The following is a 19,495-nucleotide window of genomic DNA, read 5'->3' as shown; positions in this document are numbered from 1 at the left end:
GCAAATCCCTCCAGGCTTCCCTGAATTCCCATCCCTCCTGGTTTCTAATAGAACAATAGTGTTCCACGACATACATATACCACAGTTTGCTAAGCCATTCCCCAGTTGGACATTTATTTGATTTCCAATTCTTTGCCACCACAAACAGGGCTGCTATGAATATTTTTGTGCAAGTGATGTTTTTACCCTTTTTCATCATCTCTTCAGTGTATAGACCCAGTAGTGTTACTGCTGGATCAAAGGGTGATTAGTCTTTTTTTTTTAAGGTGAAACTAATTCATCCATTTGTGCTGGGATTGAGTACCAAGAAGTTTTATATGTCAACAGTGGAAAGTTATTTTAATCTTTGTAATCCTTGAAAATAAATTCATTGCCAGTGTTTCTTTATGTTAATGTCATCTTGAACTATGAAAAATAGAAATATAATTCATCTGGAGCAACAAAAGGTCAAGAATAGCAAGGGAATTGATGAAAAGAAATGTGAAGGAAGATGGTCTAGCTCTATCAGATCTAAAACTATACTGTAAAACAGCAATCATCAAAATTGCCTGGCACTGAATAAGGAATAGAGTAATTGTTCAGTTGATTAGGATAGGTTGAAAAGAAATAGTTGTAAATGACTACAGTAAACTATTGTTTGACAAACCCAAAGACTTTAGCTTCTGGGATAAGAACACACTATTTGACAAAAATTGTTAGGGAGAACTGGAAAATAGTATGGCAGATACTAGGCATAGACTCACATCTTGTACCTTATACCAAAATAGTCAAAATGGGTACAGGATTTAAATATAAAGGATGACCCTATGGATAAATTAATACACCAAGAAATGCTCTATATATCAGATCTATGGAAAGGGGACAAATTATGACCAAACAAGAAATAGAATACATTATAAACTGAAGAATGAATGATTTTGACCATATTAAATTAAAAGTTTTTGCTCTAATAAAATCAATGCTACCAAAATTAGAAGGAAAGCAGAAAGTTGGGAAACAATCTTCACAACTATGAGTTATGATAAAGTTAATTTCTAAAATGTATAGAGAACTGCATCAAAAATATAAGGTTGTGAATCATTCCCAATTGATAAATGGTCAAAGAATATGAATAGACAGTTTTCAAATGAAGAAATTAAAACTATATAAAATCATATGAAAAAATGCTCCAGATTATTATTGATTAGAGAAATACAAATAAAAACTATTCATACCTATCAGATTGGCTAAAATGACAAAAAAGGGAAAATTATCAATGTTGGAGAGGTTGTGGAGGATTGGAACATTGATGCATTGCTGGTGGAGTTGTAAACAGATCCAACCATTTTGGAAGGCTATATGGAGCTATGTCCACAGAGCAATAAAACTGTTCACGTTATAAACTGTACACATTAACAACAACATTATGAGATGATCAACCCCTAATGGATGCAGCTGCTCTCAGTAATTTGACTAGGACAACCTTATTAGACTGGCTATGGACAATGCTACCGCCATCTAGAGGAAGAAAAACCAAACCAAACCAAACCAAAAAAATCCTTTAGAATCTGAGGAACACTACATTCACTTTTTTTAAAACAAAATTATCTCTTATGTTTTTCTTTCCCTTAATCCTAATTCCTCATACTGAAAATAGCTAACCTGTAAATATGCTTAACACAAATGTGTAAATACAATATTAACCTGCCTGTTTGTTGCTGAGGGGAGGGGGGTAGGAAGGGAGGGTGGAAGGAAATTTAACTTAGAATTATTCATAGGCATATTGATGAATGTTTAAGAAAACTTTCATAACATATGCTTGGAAAAATAAAACATCAGTAAAAAAAGAAAAAGATGTTTACATGATTTTCAATCACAGTCCAATTGTTTCTATGCTACAGAAAAATGCAGGATGTCAGTGCCAAGGGAAAAAAATAAAAATTTCACATATATATATATATATATATGTATATATAATATATATATATACATATATATATATGTTAATATGTAAAGTTTCACATAAATATCAGCTCCAAGTTGTTTATGTCATAGCCAGAATTTAAATTAAAATGTGGGAAAAATTAAATCAGAAATAAATCGATTATAGTTTTATAAAACAGAAAATTAGAAAATACTTTTTAAGTGGGAATTTATTTCTTTAATTTATTTCTTTACTCTTTGGTAATTGTAAACCTATGTCCCTACCATGTAGGATTTTATAATTTTGAGGCACCTCTAATGAGGGAAATAACTCTTCACATAAAATCACATACATAGTTTATTAAAAAGGTAGAGAAAATTGCCACATGAAAGTCTAAATTAGGGGGAAAAAGAATGTGATTACCTTGAATGTAAGAGTATCTCCAAAGATTTTAACATATAGAAACCTCTGAAATAAATCTAGTTTCTATCAGTCACAGTTGTGTGAATGTAATTTATTTTATTCTAACAGATTTGGGGGGGGCATTTCTTTCAGGGTAAGTGAAGAAAAGGAAGTAACAGAAGAACGACTAAAAGCTGAACAGGAGTCATTTGAGAAGAAAATCAGACAACTAGAAGAACAGAATCAGCTTATCATCAGAGAAAGGGAAGATATCCTTTTAAAAAGTTCTTTTTTATTCTTTAAAATGTAGACTGGTCTCTTCTTTCTTGGAGAAACTGAACTCCAGAGAAATAATTGTTCTAATTTAAGTAGGGAATAAATATGCATGTTATAATACTATTCCCAGGCAATCAGAGAGATAACTTGTCAGCATAGGTGATTTTGAGCTTGAAATGGCTATCTAAACTGTCTTATCCAAGACTTTGTGCTAGGAAATATTTGTCAGTGGAATTGACAGTAAGAAATCTGGGTGATAAATTGTAAGTTTAGGGACCTTATTTAATCCTCTCATATTGTAATTCAGCTTTTCCAACTTGGTGTTACATACCTCTGAGATTCCTGAAAAGGTACACAAGGAAGTGGTAAAGTTGTAAGAATGAAAAATCTTCTGGACCTTGACTTGTTGAGATATAAGGGACAAATATTTCCAAAGTAACATTAATATAACTAGAATGCTTCTATAAACCGGGATAGATGTTAGGGTGGGAGTGAGAAAGTGGGACGGTGGGCTTCTATAATGGTAGTATCACTTGTGTGTTTATTATAGCAGTCATTGCCCATGATGGTTGAAATAGAAATGAAGTGCAATTATGTCCCTGAATATTTAAGCCTTTTTTGTTCCAGGTAGCATTAAGGATGTAAAGTAGGTCCCATGCTTCATATACTTTTTAAAACTTATAATACTATTTGATGATTTCATCTACACATTTATTTATATTTAGGTGTTCCATATGTGCCATTAATGTGGGAAGAAAGTAATTGTTTTGAGAAGTAGAATAATTCTATTTTGAAAAAGGAAAGACCAGGGCGGCTAGGTGGCGTAGTGGATAAAGCACTGGCCCTGGAGTCGGGAGTACCTGGGTTCAAATCCGGTCTCAGACACTGAATAATTACCTAGCTGTGTGGCCTTGGGCAAGCCACTTAACTGCGTTTGCCTTGCAAAAAAAACCTTAAAAAAAAAAGAAGGAAAGACCAAAATTTTCGCATGTATTTTGTAAAGGTTACATGATAATTTTAATTTAATGTCCATTAATTATTTCAGAAAATTTGATTCTGTCCATAAATTTCTCAGTAGCGATATTTATGAGAAGGCTACATGAAATTGGAAACATGATAATATGTTAATTAGTTTAGAATGAAAGCTCAAGAAGTTAATTAGCTCAACAAAATTATATAAAAACTTCTATTCTATTCTACTTTCATTGTGTTGAGTTCCTTAGTATCCCTCAAGCTAACTGAACAGAATGAATTGGAACTTCCTCTTTATCTCCTTTCCCATTGATAGGATTCTTCCCCCTTCCCCACTGCAGGCTTTCTTAACAATGTAGTAATCATAGGATACAGGGTCCTTCTCCAGGTAACCAAGGCTCCCATTCTTTATTACCACAGTTCCTTTCTCTACATCAGTAATGGATTTAACCACAAAGTCATGCCAATGAATTCTGACTAGAAAATGTCATATCTTCTGAGCCAGCCATAGCTCTGGCCAAGGTTAAGATTAGATTAGATTAGATTAGATTAGATTAGATTAGATTAGAATGCAATGAAGCATCTTTTCTTGTGAGAAGATTAAAAAAGATTAAAAAAGATATAATTTCTAAGTGAAGTAAAATAAAACACTACCAAGGGAGTGTGATAGATCTTTCCCTTCCATCTTTCTCCCCAGTGCATTCATTACAATAGAAGGTGGCATGTATAGTATGTTATTTGCTTAGAAGGGCAAATGGAATTCAACTAAAACCTATAGAGCCTCCATTTTCAATAGACTGGGTCTTTGTTTCCCTATTTTCTTAAAGAGAAAGAGTCCAAACCAGTAATTGAAATGATCTTCTCCAGGGCCAATTAAACCTTCAAAAATAGCTTACCAGTTTCTTCAAAAGGAAACCAACCAAAATATAAAACACATAGCAGTCACAAAATTAATAATAATGATAATTATTTATATATATCTCTTTATAACTGCAAAACACTTTCCTTACAACAGTACATTATTCTCTTTATTTCATTCAGCACAAAATGCTTGTTTTGGGCAAGTGGTTTTAAAGACAATGCAATTCAGTTTATTAAATATGCTTATATTCATCATTATTTATTCCCTATTTCATAATAGTAGTGGTTTCCCAATTTTTCTTTGATATTTGAATCATTATACTCTTTCACTACTTTTTTATTCCTAGAGACTTTTTCTTTTTCATATTGATGTTTATTTATCTAATGTAGTAACCAAAAGTTCTCTTTTTTCCATCTTTAGCCCTTTTTTACCTTGATTATGAGTTATTGTCCTTAGCATTATTATATTCTCAGCTGTTTATTCCTAAATATTTCCTCTTTAATTACATCATTTTAGAACCTATTTGTCCAATATAGTGAAATGGATTATTTTTTTCTATATCCAAAGGTATAAACTTTTTTTTTTCTTAGATCTGAAGGTTTGTGGGACAACTGATGGTTAATGGTTTTGTCATTCAAAAATATATACCAAACATTATGCTAGGCATTGAGGATACAAATAATATTAACAGAAAAATGCCTACACAAAAGGAGCTATTATGTTGAGTAATTAAATTTCAAAATGTGAGAAAGGAAGAGCTTTTAATAGGATTGACTGACTTCTTGAGAAAATCAACCTGCATGACTTCTTTGGTTTGTTTTTGTTTTTGCAAGGCAATGGGGTTAAGTGGCTTGCCCAAGGCCACACAGCTGGGTCATTATTAAGTGTCTCTCTGAGGGCGGATTTGAACTCAGGTTGTCCTGACTCCAGGGCCCTAGTTGCCCCTACTCTCTCTCCACCAGTTCTTAGAGATCTTCCCAGGCCTTGTTCCGGCACAACAATATTCCAAATCATGAGCCACAGTTAATTTAACTGGTTCCCACTCAATGGCCATCTGCTGTGACTCCAACTCTTAGGGAACACAAAAAGTTGCTTTAACTATCTAGGAGGAAATGGAAAGTGCTCTCTTATCCACAGTTTCCTTGGGGTCTAAGTCCCAGTGAGCTGGAGCTGGCCAACCCAGTGGCCTTGTCACAAACCTCCTTTTTCTAGTCTTCCTGGTTCCAGGTCCTGCCCTTCCCAAGGGTACAGAATCCAAGCCAGATCATTCTTTGGCTTTGCTTTTAGATTTGGAGTTTGCACATGGAGAGCTTTTTGGTTTGCAAAGGGAACCCTCTGTCTTCTACCAAGATGGGGGTCCCTAGAAGAGGGGCCTCTTGTAAAATGACTCGGCTGACCTTCCTTCCAGCTTGGGAATCCTGGGAAAGAGATGGCAGTCTCTAGAGTCCCAGTTATTCCCATTCTGCCTGGGGAAGGGTTGCAGCAGCACATTCTTGAGGGGGAGGGCGCAGACCTGAGGCCGGGTGCCACCATGATCCACAGAGATCTCTGCCCACTGGGCAGCACCCGGCCAGTCCACCAAGCCAAGGAAGAAGTCCAGCCCTTGGGATCGGGGAGCCTGGAGGGAGGGAGACCAAGTGAGCTGTCTAAAGAGCCCTGAATGAAGACAGGCTGGGTCCTTCTCCTGACTAGGCAGGCTTTCTTCCATGCCAGTCAGTGCCCCAGGGGAGAAGTCACCAAGGGCAGAGGTGGCTGCAGAGCTTGGGAGAGAAGTTGGGGACGGAGAAGGAGGGGGCTCCCATCTGAGTTGGGGTGCTCTCGGATCTCCCCTGCATGACTTCTTTGATATGAAGTGCCACTAGCTGCCAATCCTTGGGATACACTTTTATTCTTCTTTGAGCACTTTTTCTTTCTCTAGAAAACTCTATGGTAATCTGAGAATCCTAAGACATTGCCTTTCTTTCATTTCTCAAAAGTAGTGACCTATGTCCAGCTGCTTGTAGGACTCACAAGATTGCTGACACTAAAGGTACTTCTGTGTGAGGACAAGCAAGAAAAGTGGAGGGTAGGGATAAAGGAAGTGGAAAAGAGGTACTGGTATTTCCTAAAACTCAGTGCTTGAGTGGGACAATTAAATACTTTATGAAGCAATGACATTGTGTTGTTGTTAAATTGTTTCACTTGTTTCTTACCCCATTCATTTCTGTGTGACCCCAGTGATGGTTTTTAAAAAAATTTTCTCTAAGACAATGGGGTTAAGTGATTTGGCCAAGGTCACACAGCTAGGCCATTATTAAGTGTCTGAGGCAGAATTTGAACTCAGGTCCTTCTGACCCCAGGGCCAGTTCTCTAACCACTGCACCACCTAGCTTCCCTTTGTTGATGGTTTTCTTGCAGAGATCCTGGAACAATTTGCATTTCCTTCTAGAGCTTATTTTACAGATGAGGACACTGAGGCAAATGGGGTTAACTGACTTATCCAGGGTCATAGTTAATAATTGTTTGAGGCTAGATTTGAACACAGGGAGATAAGTCTTCCTGACTCCAGTCCCAGCGCTCTACTCATTGTGACACCTGGTTGCCTCAATGACAGAATTCTAGTTAGGTATTAAGTTACAACTGTTAACGTAAAATACTATTCTTATTCTCATGGGATATACAGTCTAATGAGAAATATAATTCATATAAATAATGATAATTTTTAAAAGTGCACAAAAGAGATGCAAGCAAGTAATAGATGAGATCCTAGGGAAGTCATCATCATTGACTATCAAGAGCAATTAAAAGATTATTACAGCAATCCAAGTGGGTAGTGATGAGAGATTGTACTAAAATGCTGACAGTGGAAATAATAAAGAGGATAAATGAGAGAGCTATTGGGAAGATAGAATCAATGTAAAACATAGATAGCAGGAAGTGTGAGAGAAGAGAAGTGAAGAATTGAGTTTCCTTTTCCAAGGAAATAAGGTTAGAAAGAATGAGAAGAAACATTCAATTCTGGACATTGAGTTTTAGATGCTAGTAAGGGGCATCATATGGAAATGTTAGAGATATGAGTTGGAAACTCAGGAGAAAGGGAAGATTTGGAGAGTAGTTTTGGGAATGAATTGCTTAGAGTTGATAGTTGAAGCTGTGAGAATGGAGAGAGAGAGAGAGAGAGAGAGAGAGAGAGAGAGAGAGAGAGAGAGAGAGAGAGAGAGAGAGAGAGAGAAAGGCTGCAGATGAAACCTTGAGGATTGACATAAAAAGATCAACATGAGAAAGCAGAGAAAAAATGGATAGTGTAGGATAAAGGGTGTTATAGAAAGGCCTGATTCAGACTAGTCCTCTGGTAGCTTATGTTTGATATTGAACCAAAGTGAAAAGAACATTTATAGACGATATGACAATTAATAGAATATTCATTGATACTGAAATTCATTGAGCACATCTCCTTTGCTTCTTTGTTGCTCATACTAGTCTACTAGTCAAGCATTTGAAGGATCTGAGGCTTGCATTCAAGCAACCAGGAAGCAGATACAAAGGTGTATTTATTACTTACTTATGGTATTTTTATTGATATCTTGTTTTATTTTTTCCAATTACATGTTATGATGGTTTTCAACATTCATCCATGTGCATATTTATAAGTTACACAATTTTCTTCCAACCTCCTCCCCTTAATGGGAAACAGTCTAGTGAACATTGTATTTGTATATTTGTATTTAACATGTTTACATATTAGTCATTTTCTGTATGAGGAATTAGGACTAAGGGAAATAAAAGAAAACTGTGGGATAGGAAGCAAAAACATAAGAGAAATTTTTAGAAGTGAACATAGTGTTCATTCAGATTCCTTAGTTTTTGTTTGATTGTTGTTTTGTAGCTTTCTGAATTGCTGTATTAATGTGTACAGTGTTCTCTTGGTTCTGTTCCCTTTGCTCAGTATCAATTCCTGTAATTTTTTCCATGCTACTCTAGAGTCTGATCATTTATGGTTTTATAGAATAATATTGTGCCATAACAGTCATATACAATAATTTGTTCAGCCATTCCCCAGTTGATGGGGATCCCCTCAATTTTCAATTCTTTGCTATTATAAAAAGAATTGCTATGAATATTTTGAAATGTGTGAAACTTTCCCCACTTTTTATGATTTCTTCTGGATATGGGCCTAATATTGGTATTGCTAAGTTCAAAAGGTTTCATCAGGTTTTTTTGCACTTTGGACATAGTTCCATACTGCTCTCCAGAATGATTGGTTAGGTTCACAACTCTATTAGTGCATTAATGTTTCAATCCTCCTACAACTGCTCCAACGTTGATCATTTTCCCTTTTTTATCATCTTAGCCAATCTGATAGATATGAGATGGTACCTCATAGTTGTTGTAATTTGCATTTAAGTAATGATTTGGAACATTTTTTCATATGACTATATATGGTTTTAATTTCTTCATTTGAAAGCTGCCTGTTCAGATACTTTGACCATTTATCAATTGGAGAATGACTTGTAGTCTCATAAATTTGATTCAATTCTCTATATATTTTAGAAATGTAACCTTTATCAGAACCCCAGTTGTGAAAATTGTTTCCCAACTTTCCCTTCTAATCTTGGCAGCATTGATTTTATTAGTGCAAAAACTTTTAAACTTAATATAGACAAAATCATCCATTTTGCAATTTATAAGGTACTGTATTTGGTCATTAATTTCTCACAGAGTATTTCTTGATCTGTATCTATCCTAAAACAGTGCTTCATAACTCTTATTTCATAACTAGTACTAGGTAGTTTTGATGACTATTGCTTTTTTAGCACAGTTTTAGATTCTGTAAATGGAGGCCACCTTCCTTTACATTTTTCTTCAGCAGTTTCCTTGATATTCTTGACCTTTTGTTGCTCTAAATGATCATGATCCAATACCCTTGTTTTCTTTCCAGGATCTTGCTTGAGCTATATTACCCATTTTCTTTATCAGATCCTATTTGTATATTTGCAAAAGGAATGTATTATGTATGTATATAGATATATAGAAATATGTACATATATATATATATATATATATATATATACACACACACATAAGCATGTATACATGTGTATATGTATGTGCTTGCCCGAAAGACTGTCATAAGGTAAACTCACATAGGGCAAGTACTCGAGGAGAGCAGAAGAATTTCTACAAGGTCATTTTGAAGATCTCTCTTAAGAACTTTAGAATTGATTGTGCAGTCAAAATTCCAAAAAAATTAATGAGTTAGAAAAGGTGGTAAGTAAATTCATATGTTGAAATAAAAAGTCAAGAATTTACAGGGATTCAATGAAAAAAAGTACAAAAGAAGGTGGCTGAGCCCTACCAGATCCAAAATTATATTATAAAGCATCAGTCATCAAAACTGTCTGGTATTAACTAAGAAATAATGTGGTGGATCAGTGGAATAGACTAGGCTCAATAGCAGGAAATGATTATAGTAATTTGCAGTTTGATAAACTCAAAGAATCCAGATATTGGGATAAAAACTAACTCTTCAATAAAAACTGCTGGGAAAATTGGAAGTTAGTACGGAAGAAATTTAGATTAGACCAACACCTCACACCTTATACCAAGACAAGATCAAAATGGATACAGGATTTAGACATAAAAAACAATATGGGAGTAGTATACCTGTCAGATCTATTGAAAGGGATGACCAAGGAAGAAATGGAGAATGTCATTAAAAACAAAATAGATAATTTTGATTACATTAAATTAAAAAACTTTTGCACAGACAAAATCACTATAACCAAGATCAAAATAAATGTAGTAAATTGGGAAACAATGTTTATAACTAGTATTTCTGACAAAGGACTCATTTCTAAAATGTACTGAGAAGTGAGTCATATTTTCAAAAAAAACCAAGCCACTTCCCCAATTGACAAATGGTCAAAGGATATGCAAAGACAATTTACAGTTGAGGAGATTAAAGCAATCCATAGTCATATGAAAAATTGCTCTAAATCATTACTTATTAGAGAAATGCAAATTAAAGGTGAGGTACCACCACACACCTCTCAGGCTGGTCAATATGACCAGAGAGGACAATGATCATTGTTGGAAGGGTTGTGGGAAATTTGGGACACTAATACAGTGTTGATGAAGTTGTGAACTCATCCAACCTTTCTGGAGAGCAGTCTGGAACTATGTCCAAAAGGCAACAAAAAATGTGCATACCCTTTGATCCAGCAATACAACCCTGAAGTGGTGATGAAAAAGGGTAAAAACATCACTTGTACAAAAATATTCATTGGAAATCCAGTAAATGTCCTTCAATTGGGGAATGGCTTAGCAAATTGTGGTATATGTATGTCATGAAACACTATTGTTCTAGTAGAAACCAGGAGGGCGGGGAATTCAGCGAAGCCTGGAGAGATTTGCATGAACTGATGCTGAGTGAGATGAGCAGAACCAGAAAAACACTGTACACCCTAACAGCAACATGGGGGTGATGATCAGCCTTGAAGGACTTGCTCATTCCATCAGTGCAACAATCAGGGAAAATTTGGGGCTCTCTGTAGTGGAGAATACCATCTGTATCCAGAGAAAGAACTGTGGAGTTTGAACAAAGACCACGGACTATTACCTTTAAATGAAATCTTATTGTCTGATCTTGCTTCTCTTACTTTATGTTTCTTCCTTAAGGATATGATTTCTCTCTCATCACATTCAATTTGGATCAGTGTATATCATGGAAACAATGTAAGGACTGGCAAATTGCCTTCTGTGGGGGGTGGGGGGTGGGGGGTGGGGAGGGAAGTAAGATTAGGGGAAAAATTGTAAAACTCAAAATAAATAAAATCTTCAAAAAAAAAAACTGATTGTGCAGCATGTGAAACATTGGTGCAGGACTGAAATGTCCTCATCCAAGAGGGTGTTGTCTATGAGCAAGGAAGAATGCAAATAGCTCAAAGGAAACCTGAGATGCGCAAGTTTAGAGAACCTATCCCAGGTGTTCACATGGACTATTTGTGCCCGACCTGTCATAGAGCATTCTAAGTTCATATAGGTTTGATCAAGCACAGTTGGACACACTGTAGCTTGTCTCTAACATAGTGATGTCATTTTGATCTTCTTCCAGAACAAAGGACAAGAGCCAACCAACAGTGTGTGTGCATATATGTATGTTTGTGTGTATCTGTGTATGTATATGAGTATATATGTGTGTCTATATACAACATATACATACTTCGCTATATCCCTCTACTTTGCCCATAAACAAAATAAGAGTTCAATTCTAAGAGTTTTCCCTTGGCCTTTTACTTCACCCAATTGCAATTTCATCCCTTTTCCTAACTTTTTGTTTAAAGTGTTCTATACCTATTGGTTCCTTTTCATTATCCATTCTTTAAATAGATCTGTGTGGCAGATCTAAACAATTGGGAAAATGTCATTGCTCATGGTTAAGTAGAGCTAATATAATAAAAATGACAATTCTATACAAATTAAATTACTTTTGTGCCATACCAATTAAACTACCAGAAAACTATTTTACTAAGCTAGAAAAAAATAATAAAATTAATCTGGAATAGCATGACTAAATCATCACTTTTCCAGGCTCTTAAATTTCCATGACATGCATGCTATAAATGTCTACTATATAGTTATAGATATAGATACTATAGTGTATACTTCATTATTTAGGATCATAGAATATCAGAATTGGAAGTATGTCCAGAGATTATCTAGTTCAACCTACATTAGGAGAGAAATCCCTCCTGCCAGTGTACTTAACAAGCAAGTATTTATTTAGGCTCTACCTGAATGCTTCTTACATTGGGAATCTTAGAACCTCATGAAGTAGCATATCCCACTTTCGGATCTCTCTAATCATTAGAAACTTTTTCTTACTTTGAGCTAAAATTTGTTTTTATGCAACTTCCATTGTTCATAGTCCTCAAGTTTTTCCTTCTCCAAAGTAAACTTTCCCAGTTAATTCTATTGGCCCTTAAGTCATGGTTTCCAGACCTTTAATTACAATTTATCAATTTCATCGAGATTAATTTGTTATTCTTCCTAAAACATGACTCCTATAACCTAACAGTATATTTCATTTGTAACCTGACTGGAGTATGAAGTATGTTAGTATAATTCTGTTACTGCTGTTGATGATCAAAGTACCTTTTTTGAGACATTATATCACATTGTCAACACGTTTTTTTACTTTCAGACCTCTAAAATCTTTAGAACTTTTTTGACATTCTTTGCTCATGTAGTTGTTTTTTTTTGAACCAAAGCATAAGACTTTCCATTTCCTAATTTGGTTATCCCTTCTCTGGTAATTATTATTTTTGCATTAACAAAATTTACAAATTACAATTTTCTGGCACCATTATTTTAAAAATGTTAATGGAAGCAAAACAAGAACCAAGTCTCCTGGGAACTCTATTAAAAACCTTTCTAGATTGATGTTGATTTTTTAATGATGTATTCTTTCAATGCATTTGTTAAGCCAGTATCTAATTTACCAAAATACCCCATCCTTTGACCCACATCTTTCCATCCTGTCTTGGCAACAAAAATAACATAAAACCTTTTGAAATATTTTGCACAAATTTAGCTATCCTACCAATACTTCCTGTCAGAAAAGGAAAGAAACTTAACCCAATAAATTTGTTCATTAATACATTTATGTTAACTTTTTTTTGTACAGTTTTTGTTTTGCAAGGCAATGGGGGGGGGGGGGTTAAGTGACTTGCCCAAGGCCATATACTTCGGTAATTATTAAATGTCTGAGGCTAGATTGAATTTGGGTCCTCCTGACTCCAGGGATCTATTCACTGTGACACCTAGCAGCCCCATATGTCAACTCTTTTTTTCTTTTTTTGTTTTGTTTTTTGTTTGTTTTTTTAGTTTTTGTAAGGCAGTGGGGTTAAGTGGCTTGCCCAAGGCCACACAGCTAGGTAATTATTAAGTGTCTGAGGCTGGATTTGAACTCAGGTACTCCTGACTCCAGGCCAGTGCTCTATCTACTGCACCACCTAGCCACCCCTACACTATCTAGCTGCCCCCATATGTCAGCTCTTAAGGGACTTTAGTTTCTAGTAATCACAAATATTAAGGAATTAAAGAAAAGGTGAATTCATGCTCTCAGTGAACACTGTTTCCTTTTCTCAATGCTCACAGAAACACCCTTTTAATTTTGTCAGGAATTAACCTATAAGGAGAGATGCTTTGCTTTTTTCTTTTGATCATAGCTTACTTCAGGCTTAATTAATTTATAACTTATTTCAGGCAATCCAGTTGTTTGGATTTGTTTAATTTGGATTCTTTAACAATCTGATTGCTTTATCTGTTATGTTTCTTCTATTTTTTCAGTCTTTTGATTTTAATATTTGTTATTTCATGCAGTCAGTGGTTTCTCAGAAATTTGTTGCTTGGGTAAGTTTTATACCTCTTTTGCCAGGCGATTGATTCCCTTTCCAATTCTTTCTTGGCTTGCATTTCTTTTCATGTTTTCCCCCCTTGTTTTCTCATTTTATTGACAAAAAAACACTTAAACTTGCTACATTTCTTCTAGGAATTCTATTTGTGTCCAAGTTGTGTTTTGCCTTGAGACTTTGCTTATGTTTTGGAATCATTCATTGTGTGTTTGTGTCTTGAGCATTTCTGTCACTAATAACTTTTAATGCAGGATTAATTTTTTTGTTACTCTTTTTCTAGTTCATTTCCTGACTTTGGACATTAAAATATGGTCGGGAGTGGCTTGATCTTAATGCTACTTTGATTCAGGGTTATTGAAAGTTGTGTTATGCTAGGTTCTTAGGGATAGCTCAAGATATGAACCTGAACACTTTTAATGCTCCCAAAGTAATTTGATTCAAGGCAAATAATTGCTGCCTTCTGGGCTGAACTTTGCAAGTTTCAGACCTGGATTGAATCTGAACATCAGTATAACTAAGAATCCCTCATATCTCAGAGTGATTAAACTGAAGGATTCCTGGGCAGCTAAGTGGTGCAGTGGATAGAGCACCAGCCCTGGCATCAGGAAGATCTGAGTTCAAATCCGGCCTCAGATACTTAATAATTACCTAGCTGTGTGACTTTGGGCAAGTCACTTAACTCCACTGCCTTGCAAAAAACAAAACAAAAAAAAAAACAACCCCAAACAAACAAATATTGAAGGATTCCCTATGCTATTGGGTTTCTGCCCCAATTATTTTAGATAGGTCCAGAAGGTGGAACTGAGACGACCTAGTTCTGCATTATAGTTGGAGTTGTAATGCTATTTGCTTTTGAATTTATTTGCTTGATACATCAGGCCTTCAATTGCTCTCTCTATCACCTCTGGACATAGATAGCCTTTTAAATTCTGTGAACTGGCACTATTTAGCAAGCAATAATGCTGCCAGTTGGTACTAGTCCTTGTCATAGTGAACTATTTTGATTTGAAATCTTTTCTTGTCCATGCATAAGGGAACTGTTCCTGACTAGCTCTCACCTCAATATTCATAGACCTCTCTGTTTTACTCCTTTTGAAGACTTGAACTAGAAAAATTACTCACTGACTTTTTCTTGGATTTTTTTAATAGGATTCAGTCTGATATTTTTCTAGATCTCAATAGAAGATTTTTATTTGTTTTTAATAAAAGAGGGAATAAAGGGAGGTTGTATTGTATTTTGCTACTCAGTCATCCTGGTTCTGTCTCCCTGTTGATTGTTTTTCTATTTTTCTTTTATTCAGTACCATATAACTTGATGATTACTACTTTATAATTTAATATGATACTCAGAAACATTGTTTCATTTCTCTTTTATTCATTATTTTCCTTGTGGTTTCAGGCCTTCAGACCTTCTTTTTTCCTTCAAATGAATTCTGTTGTCATGTTCAGCAATGTAAAATATTTACTTAGTGGTTTGATTGGTATACTATGAAATTTTCAAATTACTTTAGACAGTATATCTGCCCTCATGGACTTAATATTCTAATGAAAGAGGAGCACTAAGTAAACAATTATGGCTTGTAGGGTGTATGGAAAAGAATATAAGAACATTGGAAAGGTAAAAAAGTGCCAGTGTATAATTGTCAGAGAAGAGGAATTTATGTTTGATTCTGGAGGTAGCACTAAATTTTACTGAATAGTTTAGTGACATGATTGAACCTGTGCTTTAGAAAAACCACTTTAGTGACTGTATGGAGAATGCATTGAAATATATAAATAAGTCAAGTTGGGAGACCTATTATCCTTTAAAAGTTGGAAACTTCTTTCTAAAGAAGCAGTATTTCTCAGCTCACCTCAATTTATAAACAAACCTTTGCCTGAGTAAAGTGGTTTTATTCCATAATACAAGGAAAGCTGTGTATGTGGTATCTAGCAACATATAGCAACATATACTAATACAAAAAAATGAACTGCTAAAACCCTTATCAAGCCTGATGAATGCAGATCTTCATGTTATGGACTTAAATTGATTTTTTTGATATCTTACAAATTGAATTATTTAGAGATAGAGCAAATTCCCTGTACTTGGAGAATTATATTTAAGATATCTCAAATAGTAGTTGTTTTTCTAATCCTATAATTATCTTTTATACTTTGTAAATTGGGCCTGTTTGAGGCCATTTTTCTTTATTATTGTACATAATTTTGAACTTTAACTGTTTGCATCATATGTAGATTTGTAGTTTAGGATATTTAATAAATATATAAATCATCAGCATTTTTATATAATAGCAATAGAAACCTGTGGGAAGAGATAAAGAAATGCCATTTAGAATGTCCAAAATATTTGGGACTGTATCTCGTAAGATACATACACAAAGTATATAAATACAACTATAACCAAATATATGCAGAAACAAAATTAGACCTAAATTATTGGAAAGATATTCACTGCTTATGACTGGGCCGAGCCAATGTAATAAAAATAACAAGCTACCAGAATGAGTTTATTTATTTTATGGCATACCAATTAAATTACCAGAGGATTAATTTATAAACTAGAAAAAAATAATAAAATGAACATGGATGATAAAAAGAACAAGAATATAAAGAGAAATTTTTTTAAATGGGTAACAAGCTCAATGATTTTATTAAAAACATAGAAAGACTTGCATGAAATAATGAAGAACAAAATGAAGTGAACTAAGAAAACATTGTATATGATAATAGTAATATTGGTTTTTTCTTTCTTTTTTTTGGTTTTTGCAAGGCAGGGGGATTAAGTGACTTGCCCAGGGTTACTCATCTGGTATCAAGTGTCTGAGGCTGGGTCTGAATTCAGGTCTGCTAGGACTGGTGCTCTATTTACTGAGCCACCTCATTGTTTTAAGAATTTAAGAATTTCTTTTGAGCAAATAAGTTATTTGGATTATCATGAATACCCAAATTAACAATAAAGAACATATGAAAGAAGAAATATGTGTGTATCTAATGGTAGCCATCTCCAGGAAAGGAGGAAGGGGGGGACAGAAGAAGAAAAAGTGAAAAAAATTTTAAAAATTTATTATTTTTTCTTATAAAAGGTAATATTTTATTTCTTAGTAAATAGTATTTTTTTAATTACATGTAAAGATAGTTTTTGAGTTCCAAATTTTTTTCCCTCTATCCCACTTCCCCTCTCCAAGATGGCATATAAATCTGTTTTAGGTTATATAACATAACAAACAACACAGAACAAAAGATGAGTGTCTCAGAAAAAAGCAAAAATAAAAAAAATGAAAATAGTGCTTCTATCTATGTTTAGACTCCCTACTTCTTCTTCTGGATATTGATAGCATTTTCTGTTCTGAGTCTTTGAGAATTTTCTTGGATCATTGTATTATTGAGAAGAGCTAAGTTAGACATAAAGGTCTTCTCACAATGTTTCTGTTACTGTCTCTTGGTTCTGCTTACTTCAGTCATCATCAGTTATATATGAATATATGACTTATATAAAGTATTTCCAGGTTTTTTTTTTGAAATTAACTTGTTTCATTTTTATATTACAAACATTTTCAAATTATTCTTATTCCATGACAAGTCTCCAATAATAAAATCAAACACTTCAGTAAAACTAATAATACAGTCTGAAAACTATCTTACATGATAATTTTGTTGTATATTGTATATTGTATTTTGTTGTCTGAGTAGCAAATTGTGCATAGTAGAATTGTTATAAAAATGCTTTTTTATTCCATTAATTAAAATTTTATTTTAAAAATTAAAAAGAAAAATGGTAATGAAAGGTACTTGATAATTCCAAATATTAAATTTCACTGTACTACCAGGTAGTAATTATCACATGGTAGATGCTTAATAAATATTTATTGAATGATTGATTGAATTTGGTACTAGTTAAAAAATAACTGCATGGCACAGTAGATAAATTGTGAACTCTGGAGTTCTGAGGACCTGAGTTCAAATACAGCCTTATTTTCTTCATATGCCTATATAATCTCTATGCCTAAGTAATTCTCCTAAGAATTACCTATTCATTACCTTAGACCATTTATCTTTGAAGAAAGACTCTTATTTTTATGAATTGCAAGAATTCTTTATAGAGAAACATTCTGCAAAGGTATATCCTACCCCAGTTTTTTCCCTTTTAATCTTAACTTTACTGAATTTCTTTGTGTAAAATCCTTTTAATTTTATGTAATCAAAGTTATTCATTTTCTTATGTGATCCTTTCCTCTTCTTTATTAGTCATAACATTTTCTTCTGTCTAATGATCTGATATGTGTTTTTTCTCCTTTTTCTCCAATTTGTTTATAATGTAACTTTTTACTTCTAAGTCATATACCTATTGAATCCCTGGTTTGGAATAAGGTATGAGATGCTGATCTAAGTCCAATCTCTTCCATAGTGCTGTCAAATTTTCTCAACAGTTTTTGTTTAATAGTGGTCCCTTATCTCTTACCTAGGGTCTTTGTGTTTACTGAATACTAGGACACTAGATATGTTTTGAAAATATTATGAACCTATTATACAAGTAGATTTATTTTTTGAGTGTTTAATAGTTTTGGGTCATAGTCAATTCTCTGGGATCCATTTAGGGTTTTCTTGGCAAATATCCTATAATAGTTTGACATTTCTTCCTTTAGCTCATTTTATAGATGAGAAACTGGGGCAACCATGATTAAGTGACTTGGTTGAGGGTCCCACAGCTAGTAACATGTGGAAAGACCTTTATGAACTGATACAGAATGAAGTAAGATTCTGAAGAACAATTTTTTACTTTAACATCAATAATATAAAAATTAGGAATTTCATAAACTGATGATTGAATTGAGCAAAACAGGGAGAATAGTTTGTACAATAACCACAGTTTTGAAAAAAAAAAACTTCAGGGGCGGCTAGGTGGTGCAGTGGATAGATCACTGGCCTTGGAGTCAAGAGTACTTGAGTTCAAATCCAGCCTCAGACACTGAATAATTACCTAGCTGTGTGGCCTTGGGCAAGCCACTTAACCCCATTGCCTTGCAAAAACTTAAAAAAAAAACCCCAAAACAAAATTTCACCAGATTTAAGATCTATTGTCAAAATCATGATCATGTTTCTTGATGAAATATGTTATCCATCACAGAGAACTGATATATTTTGGTGCAGAATGATACATATTTGTGTATATCTATTGGGTTGATTTGTTTTGACTATGCACATTTCTTTTTCTTTTTTCATTTTCAATAGGCTAGGGGGAATGAAGGCAATAAAATAGATTTCTGTTAGTTTCAAAATATTAGAGAGAGGGGTGGCTAGGTGGCTGGGGAGACCAGGTGGTGTAGTGGATAGAGCCTTGGAGTCAGAAGTACCTGAGTTCAAATCCGGCCTCAGACACTTAATAATTGCCTATCTTTGTGGCCTTGGGCAAGCCACTTAACCCCATTGCCTTGCAAAACCCAACACATATATATATAAATATATATTAGAGAGAAATGGGGAGGTGCTACTGATGTAGATAACTGAACATAACAGATGCATTATTTGTTACCATTCAGACGTTTTTCACTTGTGTCTGACTCTTCGTTGACCCAATTTGGGGTCTTTTTAGCAAAGATAGTGGAATGGTTTGCCATTTCCTTCTCCATACTGTATTATTAGTTTTACTTAAGTTTTTGATTTTTATTACTGGAGACTTGTCATGGA

General features: G+C 34.2%; 1 protein-coding gene across 5 annotated transcripts in view; it reads left to right on the top strand.

Annotated features, from left to right (window-relative positions):
• KIAA1328 (KIAA1328 ortholog) overlaps positions 1-19,495 on the top strand; it is a 554,082-nt gene that overhangs the window by 88,934 nt on the left and 445,653 nt on the right. For all 5 annotated transcript variants that reach the window (XR_012471964.1, XM_074203823.1, XM_074203822.1 and 2 more), the window contains exon 5: positions 2,459-2,574. Coding sequence is in view for 4 of the 5 variants with exons in the window: in XM_074203823.1 (XP_074059924.1) it covers positions 2,459-2,574 (116 nt within the window). In the remaining variant the exon portion in view is untranslated. The remainder of the gene's footprint in view (positions 1-2,458; positions 2,575-19,495) is intronic.

This window comes from Macrotis lagotis, chromosome X (assembly GCF_037893015.1).
Source record: "Macrotis lagotis isolate mMagLag1 chromosome X, bilby.v1.9.chrom.fasta, whole genome shotgun sequence".
NCBI classification, from domain to species: domain Eukaryota; kingdom Metazoa; phylum Chordata; class Mammalia; order Peramelemorphia; family Peramelidae; genus Macrotis; species Macrotis lagotis.
The sequence above is the reverse complement of the archived record's forward strand: the minus strand, read 5'-3'. Positions and strand labels throughout refer to the sequence as shown.